This window comes from Ahaetulla prasina, chromosome 9 (assembly GCF_028640845.1).
Source record: "Ahaetulla prasina isolate Xishuangbanna chromosome 9, ASM2864084v1, whole genome shotgun sequence".
NCBI classification, from domain to species: Eukaryota; Metazoa; Chordata; class Lepidosauria; order Squamata; family Colubridae; genus Ahaetulla; species Ahaetulla prasina.
The window spans coordinates 1173306-1193485 of NC_080547.1; the positions used below are offsets into that span (position 1 = coordinate 1173306).

A 20180-nucleotide genomic window follows, 5' to 3' on the forward strand; every position below is an offset into this window, starting at 1 on the left:
CATGTGATGTATCACAACTTCCCCCTCCCCTTTGCTAAACCGAGGGTGGGCATGGCCAGCACGTGACGTGTCTGGCCCGCGGGCCGTGAGTTTGACACCCCTGTCCTGGAGGATTTAAGGAGGCAAAGAGCAGGAGTTAAGTTACACCTCAAATTCAAAGAAAACCAGTATAGTATAGCCTTTATTGTCACTGTATATCGTGTACACCAGGGGTCTCCAACCTTGGCAACTTTACGACTTGTGGACTACAACTCCCAGAATTCCTCAGCCAGCTTTGCTGGCTGAGGGATTCTGGGAGTTGAAGTCCACAAGTCGTAAAGTTGCCAAGGTTAGAGACCCCTGATGTACACAACAAAACTGGTTATCAGTTAACAGTTTGGAAATCAAGCAGCAAACTGCCTATTCATTCCTGCAAACGGGATTACTCACCTTGGCATCCTCTTGGACCAGGCCCTGGTCAACATAGGAGCTCTCATCTCTGTTGCCCTGGGAAGAAAAGGGGGAGGGAAAGAGACAAGTGAAGCTGAACAGCGATTTCAGATAAGGACCAGCAGGAAGGAGGCAAGGAGAAGGACCTTTAGCAGAATCAGTGGGATGCAGTGGGAACAAACACTCAGCACCAACCTCTTAAAACCCTTTTCTTGGGACCTTGAGAACAGGTCTGTCTACCCAGCCGCAGAAGAGGGCAGCCCAACAAACCATCTTCTCCAGTGAACGAGAGAAACTGGGTTGAAGAGGAGGGCCATAAATAAGAGGGGGTGGTGGTGGTGGTGAAATCATTGCGTGATGCCAAATCCTCCCTTAAAACTCTGATCCGTGCCAAGTTTGAAAGAGGGCAACGCTCAGATGGAAGTATTTGTCTTTGAGAAGATTCCTCTCCACCCACCACAAGTTCTCAGTACTTATAACCCAGTTTAGAATTTGTCAGCGGTGGCCCTGTCCATGCAGAAGACCCAAAAAAGTTTATTGCCCAGCAAAAGAGACCACGATTTTTAATAGAATGTGCTGAAAATCCCAGGCCTTCAATGCAATTTGAAAAGATCATAGAGACGAAGGACGGAAATCCAATGGGTGCTATCAGTGTAGTGAAAATCATTGAATATTTCTGAATAGGATGCACAGTTATAAACCACAAGTTCATTGCTGGCTTATCACGCCAACTACAGTTTAACGTCATGTTCCCCAAAGAGATAGGTGGATTATTATTTGCATCCCTAACGTATTCCCAGCTTCTTTTTGCACATACACACACAAGTTTTGAACCACTCCACAGGATTGCAAAGAAAGCTATGACTCATTTTCACATCTGCAAAAATACTTGCTTGACAAAGACAATCCATGATTTAGGGCAAGGAGTGAATTCGTCTACTATGTGACTGTTGTGGTCCGCCAGCAGCCTGCAGACCTGGCAGCGGAGTCGGACAGTTGGGAGGCTGGGGAGGACAATGGGCCAGTCCTGGAGTCAGGGGAAGCCCTGGACAAAGGCTCTGCGTCAGAGGCAGAGATGGGGCCAGGGCCATCTGGGAGTGATGCACGGACTCCGGAGCCACCAGAGGCGGACAGCAGAGAGGCAGAGGAACAGGAGGAGCCTGTGCACGCATGCGAAGAGCTGCCAGAAGGCAAGAGCAGCTCAAGCAAAAAGGACGACTTGAAGATGATTGGCCACACCCATAAGGCTTAAAAGAGCAGCAACGAGTCGTTGGGTTTTTTGTAGAAAAGCAATGTTGATTTCCGTGCTTCTTGTCAGCCTCTCTTGAACTTTGTGGGGGTTTTGTCAAGAAAAGCCTTTGGCAGGTTGCCAAAGACATTAAAGGTTGGTGATGAGGCCGACGGACTGGCTATTAAGAATTTTGTTTTGGACGAAGCTGAGAATGAATTAATTCTCAGCTGTTTTAATAAAATAAGTTCGTTGGGGACTGAATTGTTTAGTAATCACTACTTGGGCCTTGGTCACAACAGTGACGAGCGATCTGAGGCATGACAAGAAGAGCCAAATACTTACAGTCGACAGGGAGACCAGGACTCTCCGGAACTTGGAGGAGGTATCTGAAACGATGTCTTTCTCAAGGGAGGTTCCATATTCTGCAAAAAGGCCCAGAGATATATCTCAAAAAAGCATTTGTAGGATTGGCGGAGCTGAGGAAAGCTTGACAACTATGGCGACTTCCTGAAAAGCAACCACTAACGTGCAGGGGTGTCTCTTGAGCATGTTCAATAAAGTCAGGGTGGTGTCTGCAGAGGTGGAGAGGGTTGTGAGAATAACCTTGAGGAACAGGAGGAAGAGCCACAGCTGGGGAAATGGTCGGATACAAGAAATTACAAGGCTCCTGCTGGGGCGGCTGCTGCGGCGGCTGCAGCTGGGCCTCCGAACTTCCGGGTTTGCGGCGGCGGCGGCGGCGGCGGCAGCGGCTTCCTCAGGGGACTGGGAGCTTCTTTGTCATCGCTCTCTGTTATTGGAGAGCCTTTGAGCTTCGGCGCTGGAGCCTTTTGACCACCAGCGCTTCTTGCCATCTTTGCTGGTGAGGCCTGAGATGAGATGAGTGGCAGGTATCAGCGTTTTCTTTGGGCCCTTGTGCTGGGGCGCTGGCCGCTGCGGTCGCGGTGTAGCTTTCGGGTTGCGGCGGCGGCGGCAGCGACCTCCTCATGGGACAAAATTTTTCTATCAACGCTGGAGAGGCAGAGGGTCGGACTTATGAGAGGCAGAGGGCCCGAAGAGTCATCTGGAGGGCCCAATCCCCTGAAAGGGAGTTGGAGCTGGAGGTGAGGTTGGCCCTCATTTGGACCCTCAGCAGTTTGGACTAGGATGGCCCATGGTGGCGGCGTCGGCGTCAGCTGGGAATCCTGGCTGTCGGCGACGCGATGGCCTTATCATCTGATGGGCTTGTCCTGGATTGTGTCCCTCACTAAGACTAAGACTAAGACCAAGATTAAGACTGTGATTAAGACCATATATCGTCTTCTAAACATCATTGGTTGGCTAGACTGGCTCAGAGGAGAGTGGCTGATTCGATTGGGTGTCATCTGGACCTAGGACGAGTGGTGGCCGCTGGGTTTGGAGATGGAGTAGCGGCCCCATGGAGCCCTAGATGTCCGCGGTCCGTCCTGCCAGCCTGAGAGCCCGGTTTGCTGTGGTTGACATCTTGACCGGCTTCGATGGGCTGCTTACCGTACTTTTTGATATGCGAAGATTTTCAACTGCGGACCTTCTTGCCCTGCGAGATTCCCCTCTCTCGCAGGTTTGGCCCTCCACACTACCGAGGGCCCACCTTGAGGACGGGTTTTGGAACCCCGAGAGCTGGCATGCTAAATCCAGGAGACTTAGGGGATTTTTAACTAATTGTTTTAATAGATTTTTTAAGGGGAGTTTTAATGGGGATTTTAAGGGTGAGGGATTCTTAAGGGGTGGGAGGGGTAGGGCGGGTGTTGGGGGAAACCCGCCGGGTGGGAGTTTTAATGGAAATTTTAAGGGGGGGAGGGAAACCGACGGGTTTGGGTTGGGGGTGGGTGGGAGGGTTAGGGTGGGTGATGGGGGTAGCCCGTCGGGAGGGAAACCAGTTCCAGCGCATGCTCGTGGCGACTATCAAATCGGTTCGGAGGTTATGGGGGGGGAGTGTGTTCCTTTGTGTGAGGGTGAGTCCATCTGCACGGTAAGTGGGAGGGGCAGATATGGCGGAAGGGGGATCGATCGGTTTAGGGGTCACGCGTTCGATGTATACAGGCGATTGCGTGCCCGATCCCCTGACTTCTCCGTTCCCGGATGGTCAAGACCCCCAGAGCCTGGGCCTTCGTCTGATGTTATGCAACGCACGGTCCGTGGCCAATAAGGCCCCCCTAATACATGATCTGATTCAGGGGGGTGCCGCGGATATTATAGGCGTTACGGAGACCTGGCTGGGCACTGAAGGGGGCGTGCCCCTGGTTGAGATGTGCCCACCGGGTTTCCGTGCATTCCATCAGCCGAGGCCCAGGGTAGGGGTGGGGGTGGCGGTTGTTATTAAAGAGAGTCTAGAGCCGAGGGAGACCACTGTACCTCAGATTGCCGGGTGTGAATCCTCTTTGTGAGGTGGGGTCATAGATGTCAGATGGGCTTGCTGGTCGCACCTGGCTCCTTGCTGCGTGACAGCGGCCCTGCCCGAGCTCCTGGAGGTGCTTGCCGGGTGGCAGTGGAGACCCCCAGACTTTTAGTCATGGGGGACTTTAACTTGCCATCTGCTGGCTCGTCATCGACAGTAGCTCGGGAGTTCATGGCCTCCATGACGGCCCTGGACCTGACTCAAGTAGTGGATGGCCCTACTCACATTGGGGGAGGCACACTGGACCTGATTTTTATCTCTGGTCAGTGGTTGAAGGATCTGGACTTGGGAGATATAGTCACAGAGCCTTTGTCATGGTCAGATCACTCTCCTTCGCCTGGACTTTCTGACCGCTACCCAACACCGCAGGGAGACGGAACCATTACGTTGGTACCGTCCCAGGCGCCTGATGGACCCAGAGAGGTTCCGGACGGAGCTTGGGCCATTCCCTGAGGGTCTGGCTCACGGCACGGCAGAGGAACTGGCCGCAGCCTGGGAACGGGCTGCGGCTGGGGCTTTAGACCGTGTCGTGCCTCTGCGGCCTCTGACCCGGCGCAGATCCCAACCGGCTCCTTGGTTCTCCGAGGAGCTGAGGGGGATGAAACGCCGGAGAAGACGCCTAGAGAGTTCTTGGAGGTCCAGCCGTTCAGAGGCTGATCGGGCACTAGTTAGATCCTATACTAGGACCTCCCTAGTGGCACGGAGGGAAGCGAGGCGTTGCTCCGCCCCCCCCCTCATTGCGCCGGCAGATAACCGCCCAGCTGCCCTGTTTCGGGTGGCCCGCCCCCTCCTTCACCAGGGGGAGCGGGATGACCCGTTGCAGGGACGTGCTGAGGAGTTTAACGGTTATCTATACGATAAAATCGTTCAGCTTCGGGACGGTCTGGACCAAAATTGTGGCGATTCGGACGGGCGCCTGAGGGCGGTCTTGGTGATATTGTTTGGGATGAGTTTGACCCTGTGGCTCCGAGGACATGGACAGGTTGCTGGGTAGATTGAATGCCACCACGTGTTTATTGGACCCGTGCCCTCCTGGCTGGTGCTGGCCACTCAGGAGGTGACACGAGGCTGGCTCCAGGGATTACGAGCGCTTCTTTGGTGGAGGGAGTCTTCCGCCGCCTTGAAAGAGGCGGTGGTGAGGCCCTCCTCAAGAAGCCTTCCTGGACCCGGCTGTTTTAGGTAATTATCGTCCGGTCTCCAACCCGCCGCGGCGAAGGTTGTAGAGAGTATGGTGGCATATCAGTTTCCCTGCACCTGGAGGAAACTGTCTATCTAGACCTGCTCCAGTCCGGCTTCCGCCCGGTTACAGCACTGAGACGGCTTTGGTCGCGTTGGTGGATGATCTCTGGAGGGCCAGGGATAGGGGTTGTTCCTCTGCCCTGGTCCTATTAGACCTCTCAGCGGCTTTCGATACCATCGACCATGGTATCCTGCTGCGCCGGCTGGAGGGATTGGGAGTGAGAGGCACCGTTTATCGGTGGTTCTCCTCCTATCTCTCCGACCGGACGCAGACGGTGTTGGCGGGGGGGGAGAGGTCGGCCCGCGCCTCACTTGTGGGTGCCGCAGGGCCGATTCTCTCGCCCCTTCTGTTCAACATCTACATGAAGCCGCTGGGTGAGATCATCAGTGGCTTCGGTGTGAGGTACCAGCTGTACGCTGATGACACCCAGCTGTACTTTTCCACACCGGGCCACCCCAATGAAGCTATCGAAGTGCTGTCCCGGTGTCTGGAAGCCGTACGGGTCTGGATGGGGAGAAACAGGCTCAAGCCCAATCCCCCCAAGACGGAGTGGTGGTGGATGCCGGCATCCCGGTACAGTCAGCTGAGTCCACGGCTGACTGTTGGGAGCGAGTCATTGGCCCCGATGGAGAGGGTGCGCAACTTGGGCGTTCTCCTGGATGAACGGCTGTCTTTGAAGACCACCTGACGGCCGCCTCCAGGAGAGCTTTCCACCAGGTTCGCCTGGTGCGCCAGCTGCGCCTTTCTAGACCGGGATGCCTTATGCACAGTCACTCACGCCTTGTGACGTCTCGTCTGGATTACTGCAATGCTCTCTACATGGGGCTCCCCTTGAGGGGCATCCGGAGGCTTCAGTTAGTCCAGAATGCAGCTGCGCGGGTGATAGAGGGAGCCCCTCGTGGCTCCCACGTGACACCTATCCTGCGCAGGCTGCACTGGCTACCTGTGGCCTTCCGGGTGCGCTTCAAGGTGTTGGTGAACGTCTTCAAAGCGCCCCATGGCATAGGGCCGGGCTATCTACGGGACCGCCTGCTGCTACCGAATACCTCTCACCGACCCGTGCGCTCTCACAGAGAGGGACTCCTCAGGGTGCCGTCGGCGCGACAGTGTCGTCTGGCGACGCCCAGGGGAAGGGCCTTCTCTGTGGGGGCTCCCGCCCTCTGGAACGAACTCCCCCCAGGACTCCGTCAACTTCCGGACCTCCGAACCTTTCGTCGCGAGCTTAAAACTCACCTATTCATCTGCGCTGGACTGGGTTAGTTTTTAAACTTATGGGTTTTTAATGGGTTTTATTCTAAATTTTAATCATGGCCAATTTAATAAGTTTTTTAATTATATTTTAATCGTATTTATATTGTATTATTTTGTATTTTTTATCAGGCTGTGAACCGCCCTGAGTCCTTCGGGAGAAGGGCGGTATAAAAATTTAAATAAATAAATAAAATAATAATAAATAAATAAAATTGAGTCCAAAGGAAAGATGGGACACAGAAAGCAGAAGGGACCCTCCCTACCTGTCTTTAGGATAAAAGCAGGGAGGGGGGAGTCGTATTCAGAATTGCAAGAGTCTGTAACTAACTGTGATGGAGTATGAAGCTGGTGAAGGCATTTGGGTGGGGGAGTATCAACAACAGCACCACTACTTCTCAGTGAGGAAGCATCATATTCCTGCACTGGGGGGACTGGCAGAACCTGGGGTTGGAGTGAAAAGGGGGATCAGCCTAGAAACCCTACATAAGCACAAGCGAACTAAGTCCAATCCTCCTTGAATTCCCTTAGACCCTTATCTAACTCCTATCAGGTACTAACCATTAGTTGGATAAGATGCCTGTGCATAGGTGTGAGTACCAATAAATCAGTTTAACTGTAAACCTGGTATTTCACGTCTGACAATTCCAGAGAGAGGCCCAAGACAAGAGACTGTGCAGTCCTGAACTGTATATGGGGGAGGGAGGAAAAGATTCAGAAGAGCCGCACCCCAGAATCTCCCAGGGTATATTTGGTAGGTTAGAAGGTTTTAGTCTGGCAAGATTATGTCCACTGGGTGAAAGTAAATAAAGAAAGGAATTCAATTGGATCTCACTGTGTCATCTTTCGACTTAGATAGGACAGAAATCCTATAATAAATATAATTTTAATATTCACAACTTTGGTGCTCAAGTTTGATCTTCCTTGAATTGCTGAACAGCAATGTGTAATCAGAGCTCTGCCTCTTTTTCATGTGCACCATCATGGACGCCATCTTGATTTCTCATGTGGACCGTCACAAATGCCATCTTGATTTTTTTTGACCATGGCCTTCCCCAACCCCTGACAAGGGGGAATCCCTCTAAACTCCGAGATTGGGTCTGCACAAATTCTAGGGAATGTGCCTAAAGGAATTCTCTGCGATAGGTCTGCCTATCATCAAACATAACATTCGAATGGCATTCAGCGCTTCCAGCTGCTTTTCGTGCCCAGCTGGCCATGTGATTCTAGAAAGCTCCATGAATTGGCTGCAGGCGAGCGGCGGAGGCTATGGGAAGGAATACTCACGACGGTGGTAGGTGTCATTAATCCTCCGGAGTTCCTCGTTGGTACGAGAGGCCAAGATTTCTATCAGGCAGCCCTCATCTGTCCCAGCCCCCTGCAAGACAGACAAAGAACTGAAGCAAGATTTTTCTAGGAACATCTCCAGGCCTCAAAATAATTTTCACCGACCTCAAAGTGGAAACCGAAGCTCTTGGTTCTCAAGCTGGGGGAATTTTATGTATGAAAATGCTGGCTGCAGTAATATAACGGAAAGCTGAGTCTACAGTATTTCTTGCTCTCACAGAATAGCCCGAAGTAAGGAGACCAAAAACCAGGAATGGATGGAGAACGTGCCTACAACTTCAGGCGGCTCACCAGATCCTTATTTTCCAACCAATTCCCATGGTTTATGGTCTATCTTCTAATATCAGGCTCAAGTGGTCTCCAACCCACAGAAGCTTTTGCGATAGCACATTTGTGGGTCTTTAAAGCACGGCTGGCGGGGGAATTCGGGAAGTTGAGGTCCACAAGTCTTAACGTTGCCAAGGTTGGACACTCCTACTTGACTCAGTCTACGATATGCTAAACTGAGCCAGGGTCATCTTTAGGGGAAGAGGAGATAAAGAGTAGAGCCACAGTCATGGCTGTAACTGCTCGCTTCTTTTCTTACACGGAATATACAGGGCTGGAAGGGACCTCGGAGGTCTTCTAGTCCAGGGGTCTCCAACCTTAGCAACTTTAAGACTTGTGGACTTCAACTCCCAGAGTCCCTCAGCCGGCAAAGCTGGGAGTTGAAGTCCACAAGTCTTAAAGTTGCCAATGTTGGAGACCCCTGTTCTAGTCCAACCCTGTGCTTGAGTGTCAACATGTGCCAATACTTGTACAGAAAGGGTGGAGCGTCAATCATGTGGCTGCAGAGATTCTCCTTGACCTTTGACCTTCCCCAAAACCTAGCTGAAACCATGTTGGCAGGCAGCATCTACAGTAGAGATGGGTGAGGAACCTCCATGCTACCCACTTCCTAGAATCTTGAAGCCAACTGTTCAAAGAATATATTCCAAATGTCCTTTGGAGATACAGGTGTTGGTCTGATATAAAATAGCCCCATGGATCTCTGGATCCACAAAAAACTCTGGTTCTTTGTTGTGGTTAAAAATTATTATTTTTTTTTTGCAAACCTTCATTGCTCTTTTCAGCTCCTCCACATCGTACAGGGTGATAGGGGTCATCAGTCCAATAATAACGTTCTCAAAATTCCTACTCAGCTCAGACTTCAGGTCATTAATCAAATCCTGTTGGAGAAAGAAAATGATTGGATAACATCACAATGCCTAGTGTCGTTTTTTGTTTCAAGTGCATCACCCAAAATTAAACATTACTTCTAATTTTCTTCTAGAACTGGTGCATTTCCTTCAAGGCAGAAGTGAAAAGCTATACGACAGCTGGTGTTTCAATTTTAAGGACATAAACCCAGATCAATCTTTTTTGTGGACCACAGACTCTCACATTTGACGTGGTCTTTGGAAACAATGAATTTTGCCTGAAAATTCTCAGGGCCATTTTTTAAAAAAATTCTTTGCTTCTTCCATATCTCCTTCTTTGTTCCTTATCAATCTTGTGATACCTTTCTGCCCCTTCTTTCTGCTATGTACACAAAATAAAAAGTTTATATATATATATATATATATATATATATATATATTTATATATATATATATATTTATATATATATATATATATATAGTCTTTAGTTGTTGGGTTTTCTCCGTGTAAAATTGGAAGTGTCTTGGTGACGTTTGACGAAGTCTCATTCGTCATCTTCAGGCTTCAGCCGTGCTTCTGGGAGCAAGCAAATTTCTCCTAGAAGCACGAAGCTGTAAACACCTAGCCTGAAGATGATGAATGGGATTTCGTCGAAACGTCGCCAAGACACTTCCAATTTTACGTGGGAGAAAACCCGAACAACCAAAGACCTACACACAAACACCCGCGAAAACCTCAGAAAACACATATATATATATGTATACACAGCAAATGTGTACATATGGGTATGGGTATATATGGGTATGGGTATATAAATATATGTGTCTTTTGAGAGTGGGTATCCCAATTTCATTTTTAATGTTTCCCAGTGTGTTTACCAAAAGAAATAATAATAAAGATTATCTCATCTCATCCTCTATCTTATTATTTAGGAAGTCTGTTACCTCGTAGCACAGACTAATGTGATTTGTGAGAGTCAATTCTCCTCAAATAAGCCCTAAAATCAAAGGAACCTACCAGGATTCTGACAATTGGTCAAAAGAATCTTCTATTGAAACGAGTGAAATAAAGCCGGCCTTTAGGTTGTGGAAAACTTTAGGTTTAGGTTGTGATAAGAAAAGCACAAGCTTGTGTGTTAAACATGTGATCAAAACCACAAAATGCAGGCGTGAGTATTTTTTATAATTTGCTTCAAACTGCACTCAGGCTTCTTTCAATCTTACGGGAGGACGCACCTTTGTTCAGCTGTATAAATGTGCCTTTTTGGGGCAAATCTGGGCTCCGTCTCTTTGTTTGCACCAAGCCACACCTGGCCCTGCCCAACACAATTAACCTTTAATTTCAATGATTTAATAATAGTTAATCCATCTCCTTATTTAAACATTTACAACCTTCCAAAGAGATAAAGAGAGAAACAGAGGGGGGGGGGAAATCAAACAAAGAAAAGGTTTGGCATTAGCAATAGAAGCAATCCGTTTTACTGACAGATATCCCTGGGTTAATGGAGTTGAACAATTCACTTTGCAATCTGTATGTGAATCCAGTCCCAGAGTTCCTACTCAGTGCTACCTACCCGGCCAATGGAGGATTTGTAGGCGATCTTAATCTCCTGCCGTTGGGACAAGTTCCTGTTGACCAAAATCTCAATGATGGCATCTTCATCAGTACCTGGGACGAGAGACCAAAGATTCAGAGAAGGGCAAGAAAAAGGACCAAGGAATTGAAACTAGGAGCACAATATGGGGAGAAGCTGGCAGGTGAGATCAGGTACTTGTGTGGCAAGCAGGAAAATCCAGGTAATCAGGACCTCTAGAGCGAGGCCACTGGAAACAAATCATTTGGAAAAAAATTTTTTTATCTGATTTTACTGCACGAATAACATATGCACAAAACTGGAAACAGGAACAGATGCCAACAGATGAAAAAGTGATAGGGAAAGTTTTACAGTGTGCCGAAATGGACAAGTTAACAAAAGAAATTAAAGAGAAAGAAGAGACAGATTATTACATAATCTGGAATAAACGGTATGAATGGCTTGAGTTTAGAAATAAAGGAAAAAATAAAGGGGAGAAATTAGAAGGTACAGAATGTATTAGGAATGTACAATATGTAAATAATAAATATATAAGAATCTAGAAAAGTAAAGCTATTAATATTAGATAATTTAATGTAAATAAAGAAAAGGAGATGAGAAAGAAAATAAAATAACAAATGTGATATGGCGGGGAAGGTATAAAAGCGAAAGAAGACCACTAAGAAACGCTGTTTAGAAATAGGAAATATTTATATGTTTTACGTTGTGTGCTTGTCAGACTATGCATCACATTAAAACAAGAAAAAAATAAGAAAAAAATTGTATTTTTATTTCTTATACACATGTTGTAAATGTACATTTTCTTATCCATAATTGGTCATACATATACAAAGTGGTGGGATTCAAATAATTTAACAACCGGTTCTCTGCCTTAATGATTTCTTCCAACAACCAGTTCATCAAACTGCTCAGAAAGTTGACAACCGGTTCTCCCGAAGTGGTGGGAACCGGCTGAATCCCAGCACTGCATATACATATTTTTTCTAAAGAAAGCATCAAAATAAGGCATTTTGATTACACTTGGGCTTGCTCTTCCACCCTTTCTTTCTCCTCATTTCACAACAAACTTTCTTCTCCTTCCTCTTTCTTTCCCTTTCCTCTCTTCCCTCCTCTCCTCCTTTCTTCCTCCTCCTCTCCTTCCTCTTCCCTACTTCCCCTTCCTTTCCCCCACTCCTCCCCTCTTTTCCCCCTTTCTCGCCTTCTTTCCTACTCTTGTCCCCTGTCCTTTCTTCCTCTCCTTTCCCCTTTCTTCCATTCCTCTCTCTCCCTCTCCTCTTCTATCTTACCCTCTCCTCCTCTCTCCTTTCTTTCTCCTTTGTTGTGCAATATTTCCCCTATTTGATATCCGAGCAACTCCGATTTTCTAATAATATATACTTTCTTTTTAATATCTTTTCAATTGTATCCAATCTGTCATGTCTATCATCATAATTGTACATTTATATTTATAATCTTCTTTCTTTTCTCCCCCATCCCCCTTTTCCATTTACTCTGGTGTCATCTGGGTTTCTATTTCTTTATTGTCTTCTCCCTCGTTTAGTTTTCTATTATCTAAATCATTTATCTATCATCTTTTATTCATATTTCTTTTCTAACCATACATAAAATCTTCCCCATGTCTTGAAATACACCGGTTCCTCTTTATCTTTTATTCTTAGAGTTAATCTATTCATTTCCGCACAGTCTAAAATCTTTTTTATTACTTCACCTTTTGACGGGATTTTCTCTGCCTTCCAATTTTGCGCAAATACAATGCTTGCTGCTGTTATTAGGTGTATAATTAGATACACATTTTTGCTATATCTCTCTGGCAAAATACCCAATAAAAAAAAATCTCTGGTTTTCATTCTGTAGGTTTACGTAACATTTCCTCTAACCATGTCTGTATTCTAGACCAGGGGTCTTCAACCTTGGCAACTTTAAGATTTGTGGACTTCAACTCCCAGAGTTCCTCAGCCAGCAAAGCTGTCTTAAAGTTGCCAAGGTTGGAGACCCCTGTTCTAGACCAATAGTTTTTTGCTTCTGTACATGACCACCACATATGATAATGTGATCCTGGCAAATGTGAACATTTTCAGCATTTAGCACAAATACCAGCGTTTGGACCTAACTCAGAAGAAGGCCATTTCTTACAGTCTCTTTGATGCATACCTATGCGATTTCTTTTATGAATATTCTCTGCACAAAGCAAGTTTAGCCTTCCCATCTCCAGCTGAGCAGGGTTTACAATTCCCAGCAGGATGTCCATGGAGCCAAAACTGCTTTTTCCAGAAGGGAACTGGACTTTCTTGGTTCTTTTTTTTCTTTGAAAATGTTTCGCTTCTCAATCAAGTTCTTGTCTTGAACTGAATCTTGGATGAGAAGAGAAACGTTTTCAGAAGAAAAAACAAAACCCACGAAGGTCCAACTGCCTTTTGGAAAAAGCACCTTGGAGAATTCGCAGCAGGCAGAAGCTTCTGGCTGGAAATTTTGGGAACTCCAAGGGTTCCAGGTAAGAGAAGAGGATCTAGCACCATGATGGTGAACCTGTGGCACGCACAGCTATGTCACCCGGCTGGCGCGGCCTTGCCTGTTTATCTGTCCTTTGCGCGCACGGCAGTGCTGAAAACCGGTGTGTGCATCCACGCCAGCCAGCTGATCATCGGCCACGCATGTGTGCTAGAACCCGGAAATTCAGCTTTTTCGGAGCGCGGTCCTGACAAGCCCACGCGTGAGTGATGTTTCCGCGCGACCTTTTTCAGCACTTGGTACCGCAAGCTTTCTAATGTCCTGATCAAAACGCGACTTGGAGGCAGAAACTTTACAACTTCAGAGCAATCAATCAAGAATAAAACGGATGACTCACCTAAGCCTTTCATAGCTTTGCGAAGAGCCTGGGCATCGGCCTCAGGGTTGAAGTTGGAGGCCCCCTTGATGGTTCCCCTGTTTCCTGCCTAAAAGCCACAGAAGGTCAAAAGTCAACGCCCAGAAGAGATGGAACCACAGAGGAAGAAACAAGAAAAAAAATAATAATCCAGATTTCCAGGGAATCGTTGACTTAGGACCATAAAAGAGAGTCCAAAGTTTCTGTAGCTAAACAAGATAGCCGTCAAGAGCATTTTGTCCCATGTTGTGATCTTTTTGCCACAGTTGTTAAGTGAATCATGTGGCCATTAAGTGAATCTGGCTCCCACCCTCCCATTGACTTTGCTTGTCAGAAGCCAATTGGGAAGGTTGCAATGGAGATCACGTGCCCCATCATAAATACATGCCAGCTGCCAAGGGTTTGAATTCTCATTCTCATTCGGCAGAAGAGGTTGTAGAAAAAATGCTTTTAAAAATAAAAAAAAAGGCTCTGACAATCACGTGGCTCAGCATGGGCGGGGGTGGAGGTGCACAGAGATTTTTGCTACCAGTTTTCCGAACAACCCACCGCCATTGCTATCGGATCGGGCAATCCGATCCAAACCAGGAGCATTTCACCCCTGTGATAATCCCAGAAATGGACTTGGGAAGAGCCACTCAGTCCCAAAACAAGGAATTTGTATGTGTGTATGAGTGTGCCTCCAAATTAATCTTGACTCCCGGACAAGCCTTTGCAGATTCGGAAGTGGTTTCTTCTTTCTAGGGACGAGGAGATCCAAATCGCCCCAATTCACCCAGTTGGTGCTGGGACAAAGGCAGAGCTACAAACCATGATCTCCTGGTTTCTAGCCCTGGGCCTTTAATCCCTCCATCAAACTGGCTCTCTTCTTTGAATTAGCCTTGACTCCTGATGACCTCATGAATAAATCCCTGCCAATTATTTTTTTTTCGGGGAGAGGAAGGTTCTCCTTGGCCGCCTTCTTCCTGGAGCGGAGAGAGAGGGAGGGATCGGCCCAATTTCCCCCAGTCTCTTACAAGTCTCACTGCTTCTTGTCCAGAGTTTCAACCACTACACCCAACTGGCTCTCAAGGAAGTAATTAGGAGCTGCCATCCTACGCTTGGAAACTGATGGTGAGTTCTTAGCATGCTTTTAAGGCCACCTGCACAGGAGTCCACTCTGGGCAGCCACAGAACCTTTGCTGCCACTTAAAGGAAGGCTGGAGAAAATCTTCTGCCCCAACCAGCCTCACTAGGGGAGTAGGCCAGGTTGAACCCCGTGGACCAACAGTTCAGCTGCCACAAAGCCGTTCCAAACAGCCTTGGAGCTTGTCTACACACTCAAAGTAGCAAAGGGAGGGAAAGTTACCTGGGTTTGGACCTAGTGCTAAACCAAGGTTTAACTATGGCTTGCTGAAGACACCACAATTGGCTACCTTGGCACAAGAAACACAGCCTTAAACCACCATTCATGGCACACCATGGCTAGGGTCACCCCATTCACTGCACCCAAAACAAAGGAGCTGAATTTAGATTTACTGTGACCAGGAAAAGGTTTTCGGTTTCAGTCAGAGGCTAATTATGTTGTGCAGCAGAAAACAGACTACACACCACAACAGACCACTGGCCAACTGCTGCCTTTGGTGCCACACCAAGCCCTTATCGTAGCGGTTCCCAAGAATAACATTTAGCCCGTCAAGAAGCGTCTTTCCATCTGCTTAATTGCCCTGAGCCAACAGCTCAGGACATTGGCCCTTTGATCAGAGCCAGGGTGTGCCAGGCACCGCCTGGTCCTGCATGGAACCAAAACCACGTACCATGGCAATAAACGTCCTGCAATTCTCTAGCAACCAGTCAGCTCTGCAGATGGTCCCTGCAATAAAAGAGAGAATTAATTCCGATAAGGCTCTGCAAACATAGGAAGGAAGGAAGAGCTATGAACCTCTGTGGCACCTTTTGGTATTAAAGAGGCATATTAAACAATGTCTGAGGCTTGGAAGGATTATGGGTGGGAATGAACATCCACAGCAGGGAAACATGTACCAAATGGGTGTATGTGGGCGCTGAAGACTTTCAATCTCTCAACCCCCTCCCCCCCGTAATTGTATAAAACTGCCATTTTTTAAAAAGGAACTAATCGTACTAAGTCTATGCAAATAATTTCATTCCATTTTAATGGCACGTAAGCTATACCAAAGGTAGGTTGAGTGAAAATATCAACATGCCCTCGCTTGCAGAGTTACAGGCTCTGACAAAGCAACACCCTCAAACCTGGGTGAAAAAACACTGAACAGCAGAACAGGTCAGAATTATTTACCGCCGAATGTCTGAAGTTGCTAAAAAGGGCCTAAAACTTCGTAATTTGTGATTAAGCCGACTTTGGCCTTGGACTATATCCGAAGGGACTGATGGAGGATCTCCTCTGCCTCCACCTTCACCTCCTTCCTTCATCGTTTCCACCTGCCTGCAAGGAAGCGGGGTCCCAGCCTCCTGCCTTCCCTCCAGACACATCCCAGGTGAAGAACAGCCCCCCCCCCTTTCTGATCTGGGCTCAGAGAATTGTGGCTGAAGTCAGTAAACGGGGTTAAATCGAGGGGTCCTTAATGCTTGGAAAGCACCCATGACCCCTTATTTCAACCTGACCTTACAAATATTCTCCTTTACTGTGTTGAATTATACCGAAGGATAGCGGAATAGGAAAACTCGGTGCGGGACAATTCAAGAATTCAATTTTAAAAATATTTTAATTTTTGCCATTCGCGTTTCATTCTGTCCCTCCTTTTGCATCATTTCTTTAACGATTCAATCCTACCATTTCTTTGATATTAGTGTAACTCTTGTCCTGCAGCGAGCTGTCCCAGAGCGAACTGGCCATCGCAAGTTGACCGCGATGAGTTAGTTGTGCCAAGTTGGCCATGCCAAGTTGTCCTAGACTCAAAGGGAAGGAGGCTCGCTATAGATACACAGGCAATGTTCCCTAGGCAAAAGGGCTAAAATAATGTTTAAGTCCAGAACTTCGAGATGACATCTGGAAAAGGTTCAAGCCAAGTGAATATATAGAGAACAACCCATTTATAACCCATTTCAGTAAAGATAGTTTTAGCCTTTGGGTAGAGTTTTTTTCCAGGTCTGTCCTAGCTCGTGAGGCTAACCACACGCCTATGAATTTTGGTTATGAAGCTTCTTGCTTGCAAAGCAATTCAACCTATGGCTTAACTATGTCCTTAGTGTAGCCTTCCCTGGCACCAGGGGTGAAATCCAGTAGGTTCTGGAGAACCGGTAGCGGAAATTTTGAGTAGTTCAGAGAATCAGCAAATGCCACCTCTGGCTGGCCCCAGAGTAGGGTGGGATTGGAGATTTTGCAGTATCCTTCCCCTGGAGTGGGGTGGAAATGGGGATTTTGCAGCTGACGTTCCAACGGTCACTGATGGGAACTGTGATGGTTTAACCACCCACACAGTCTAACCGGACTTCTTTAGGACAGCCGTCCCGAGTCCAGTGGGATGATCAGGGCCCCCTCTTCTATCTTCAAACGAGATAGGTACACAAACAGTTACATATACTTGCCTATGGCGTTTTCACATACACGCGTGTCCTGGCCAGAATTCGGTTCAGATCTCCGTTCCTTCCCGCAAGAGTTCTTGGACTAGCTCTCAGCACCGTCGACCCCGCCGAGGTGCCACCACCGTCTCCCGGAGGGCTTACCACCGTCTCCCGGAGGGCTTGGCGCCTGGAGAATGTTCAGGAGTGGCCCCTGGGTGGGTCCGAGGGGTCGAGCCTGTCCTCAACGAGATGTCGTCTCGCTTAGTGTCCCATCTGGGGTGCCACGGAAGCTGTTGTAGAATGAAGAGACACAAGCCAGCTCTTCTGGGAAGGAAAGGTTTATTATATATGCGCAGGTTCAGGGTACAGAACAAAGCTGAGGGTCTGAACAAAGTCAGGGACTTTCCAACACGGATATATATACTTTCTGGTTACGTATAGGCTGCGTATACAGTGTTTAGCATGTTATATTCCATATATGGTTATTATACCAAGAATTAGAGAACTGATACCAGACATAAGGGAGGAAACACAAGATGCTCATCACGCTATCAGGATACAGTTAGTGCTTAACAAGAGGATATGATTATCTGAGCTCAGCAGATTTAGGGGTGCAGCTTGGACTTTCCATGGCCATATATCAAGCTGAGAAAGCAGTTTCCTTAATAAAGCTGACAAGCCATTTCCTTAGCCTGGGAGAGTCTGCTTGACCAAAGTTTTTCCCAGGCTTGAGGCCTGTTATGTGTATCTTTGTTCTGAACAGAGTTTGCAAGCCACCTTATCCCCTGCCATGCCCACCAAGCCACGCCCACAGAACCGGTAGGGAAAAATTTTAGATTTCTCACCCCTGGCTGGCACCCTCTAGACACTGTGGATGTTTTCCCACAATTCCTTACTAGCCAATTTAGATGACTAGGGAATCCCAAAATGGCAAACTCAACACAGCTTGGGCAGAATTGCAAAGACATCCCTAATGTGGGCTAGGCCAAAACCAGAGGAGTTCCCTCCAAAATGGAAATTTCCACATCTGTCCCAGCCTGGATGAGTCATTTCTGCCTAAAGCTGGCAGACTTAATCTGCCTGGTATTCATTTCATGAGTGAGCCTCCCTCCCCTCTCCCAGGCAGCTTTTATTGTACACCCCCCCCCACCAATTCCTACCCAGGAGGCAATCTTTGCATAGGCAGAAAATCAATTATATGCCAAGCCACATACTTATTAATGCCCCCGGAGCTTCAATAAGTAACTGAAAGCAAACAAAAAGGATTTTAAAAAAAACCCGGAAGGTACCACTAAAAACCTCCACACGATGGATGCAAATCCAATAATTCACGCCGCTTTCCCGCCTTGCCATGTAAATCTGATCTCTCGCCACGGAATAAGGCTGTCGGTTGGTCTTATTTCCATCTCTTTTGCAACCGCTCCATGTGGAGCAATGGAAAATTTTGGAGCCACATTTCCGGCTCTGCCTGCTCCACTCTGGGTTTCGCTTGGGAAAAAACAAAACAAAACAGGCCAGCAACTCTGAATAGCTGTTTACCGAAGAACACGTCTGATTGCTTTAAAAAAGATTGCTCTCACTTCTTCAGATATGCGAGCAACCTCTTGTGTATTTGGGCGTGTAGTCGATTGTCTTGAATGACGGGTTTGACCCTTTTCAAGCCATCATGCTGTTGACAACCCAACATTAGACTGTCATCAGAATCGCGAGTCCTGATCCCTGATCCCCCTGCACCGCTCAGCAGGGAAAGCAGCCGCCCCTCCTGGTTACCGTCAAAATCTCCCACACAGCTGCTAGGGAGCACTTGGCATTCCTGCCGGCACCAAAGCTAAGACCCTTTAGACTAGGGGTCTCCAACCTTGGCCGCTTTAAGACTTGTGGACTTCAACTCCCAGAACTCCTCAGCCAGCAAAGCTGGGAGTTGCAGTCCACAAGTCTTAAAGCTGCCAAGTTTGAAGACTTCTGGTCTATGGAGATTCTCAGTCATCCAGGTCATGGTTGCCCCAAAGGTGTTTTTTCAAAAGGCAACTCACTTTGTTTTTCCTTGAAGATGTTTTGCTTCTCATCCAAGAAGCTTCTATAGTCAGAACTGAAGAAGATTCTTGAATAGGAAGTGAAACGTCTTCATAGCAGTATTCCGATACCTGAGGGGCTGCCCCAAAGAAGAGGGAGTCAAGCTATTCTCCAAAGCACCTGAAGGCAGGACAAGAAGCAATGGGTGGAAACTCATCAAGGAGAGAAGCAACTTAGAACTAAGGAGAAATTTCCTGACAGTGAGAACAATCAGTAAGTGGAACAACTTGCCTGCAGAAGTTGCGAATGCTCCAACACTGGAAATTTTTAAGAAAATGTTGGATAGCCATTTGTCTGAAATGGTGTAGGGTTTCCTGCCTAAGCAGGGGGTTGGACTAGAAGACCTCCGAGGTCCCTTCCAACTCTGATTCTATTCTAAAACAAGCAAAAAGGAAGAAAGTCCAGTTGCCTTTTGAAGAAGCATCTTTGGTTTAGCTTCTCTGACTTACCCAGAGCTTCCCCTTCTTCCTCTGCCCTCTTTCAAAAGCCTACAGGGTGACTAAAGTTCGCATTGCAATAGAGATCCTCACCCCCCAGCGATAGATGTGACCCACTGGAGCTGACACAGCAGTCCTTGGGTTACATCCATGCGTTCAACAACTGTTCAAAGTTATGAGGGCACTGAAACAATGGACTTACAACTAGTTTTCAACATTCTGGCCATTGCAGCAACCTTGCATAAGTTGGGGTAGTTCATATTTATGGTTCCCTCTTTCCCACCTCTTCAGCTGAAGGTACAAAATATTATTATTAACATGCATACGGCAAAATTGTGCCCAAAGCAGAACCAGTATTCCAGAATCTGGAATCCTCCGCCAAGTTTTGATCACATTATAAAAAAGTTGTTGAGACTTTGGAAAAAACACAAAGAAGAGCAACTAGGATGATTAATGGAACTGGAGACGGAAGCATATGAAGAACGGTTGCAGGAATTGAAGGAGCCCCAAGGAGCAGTGGGGTATTCGATCCTTCAGTTCTGTGACCCCCCCCCCCATGTTGGGGGTGAAGGCACGATACTCGGTCCCATTCCACGTTCTCTGG

General features: G+C 47.4%; 1 protein-coding gene across 6 annotated transcripts in view; it reads right to left on the reverse strand.

Moving 5' to 3' along the window:
• Positions 1–20180, reverse strand: part of ANXA4 (annexin A4) — a 28132-nt gene that overhangs the window by 6164 nt on the left and 1788 nt on the right. The window contains exons 2-9 of one of the 6 annotated variants that reach the window (XM_058194300.1): positions 17091–17356; positions 15341–15396; positions 13527–13614; positions 10661–10755; positions 9003–9116; positions 7849–7939; positions 2003–2082; positions 430–486 (exon numbers count right to left, since the gene is read on the reverse strand). In XM_058194300.1, coding sequence (XP_058050283.1) covers positions 430–486; positions 2003–2082; positions 7849–7939; positions 9003–9116; positions 10661–10755; positions 13527–13614; positions 15341–15343 — 528 coding nt within the window. In that variant the 5' untranslated portion in view covers positions 15344–15396; positions 17091–17356. Of the gene's footprint in view, positions 1–429; positions 487–2002; positions 2083–7848; positions 7940–9002; positions 9117–10660; positions 10756–13526; positions 13615–15340; positions 15397–17090; positions 17391–18355; positions 18435–19099; positions 19187–20180 lie in introns of those variants that run through there. The other 5 variants (XM_058194298.1, XM_058194299.1, XM_058194301.1 and 2 more) reach the window with 5 other exon arrangements.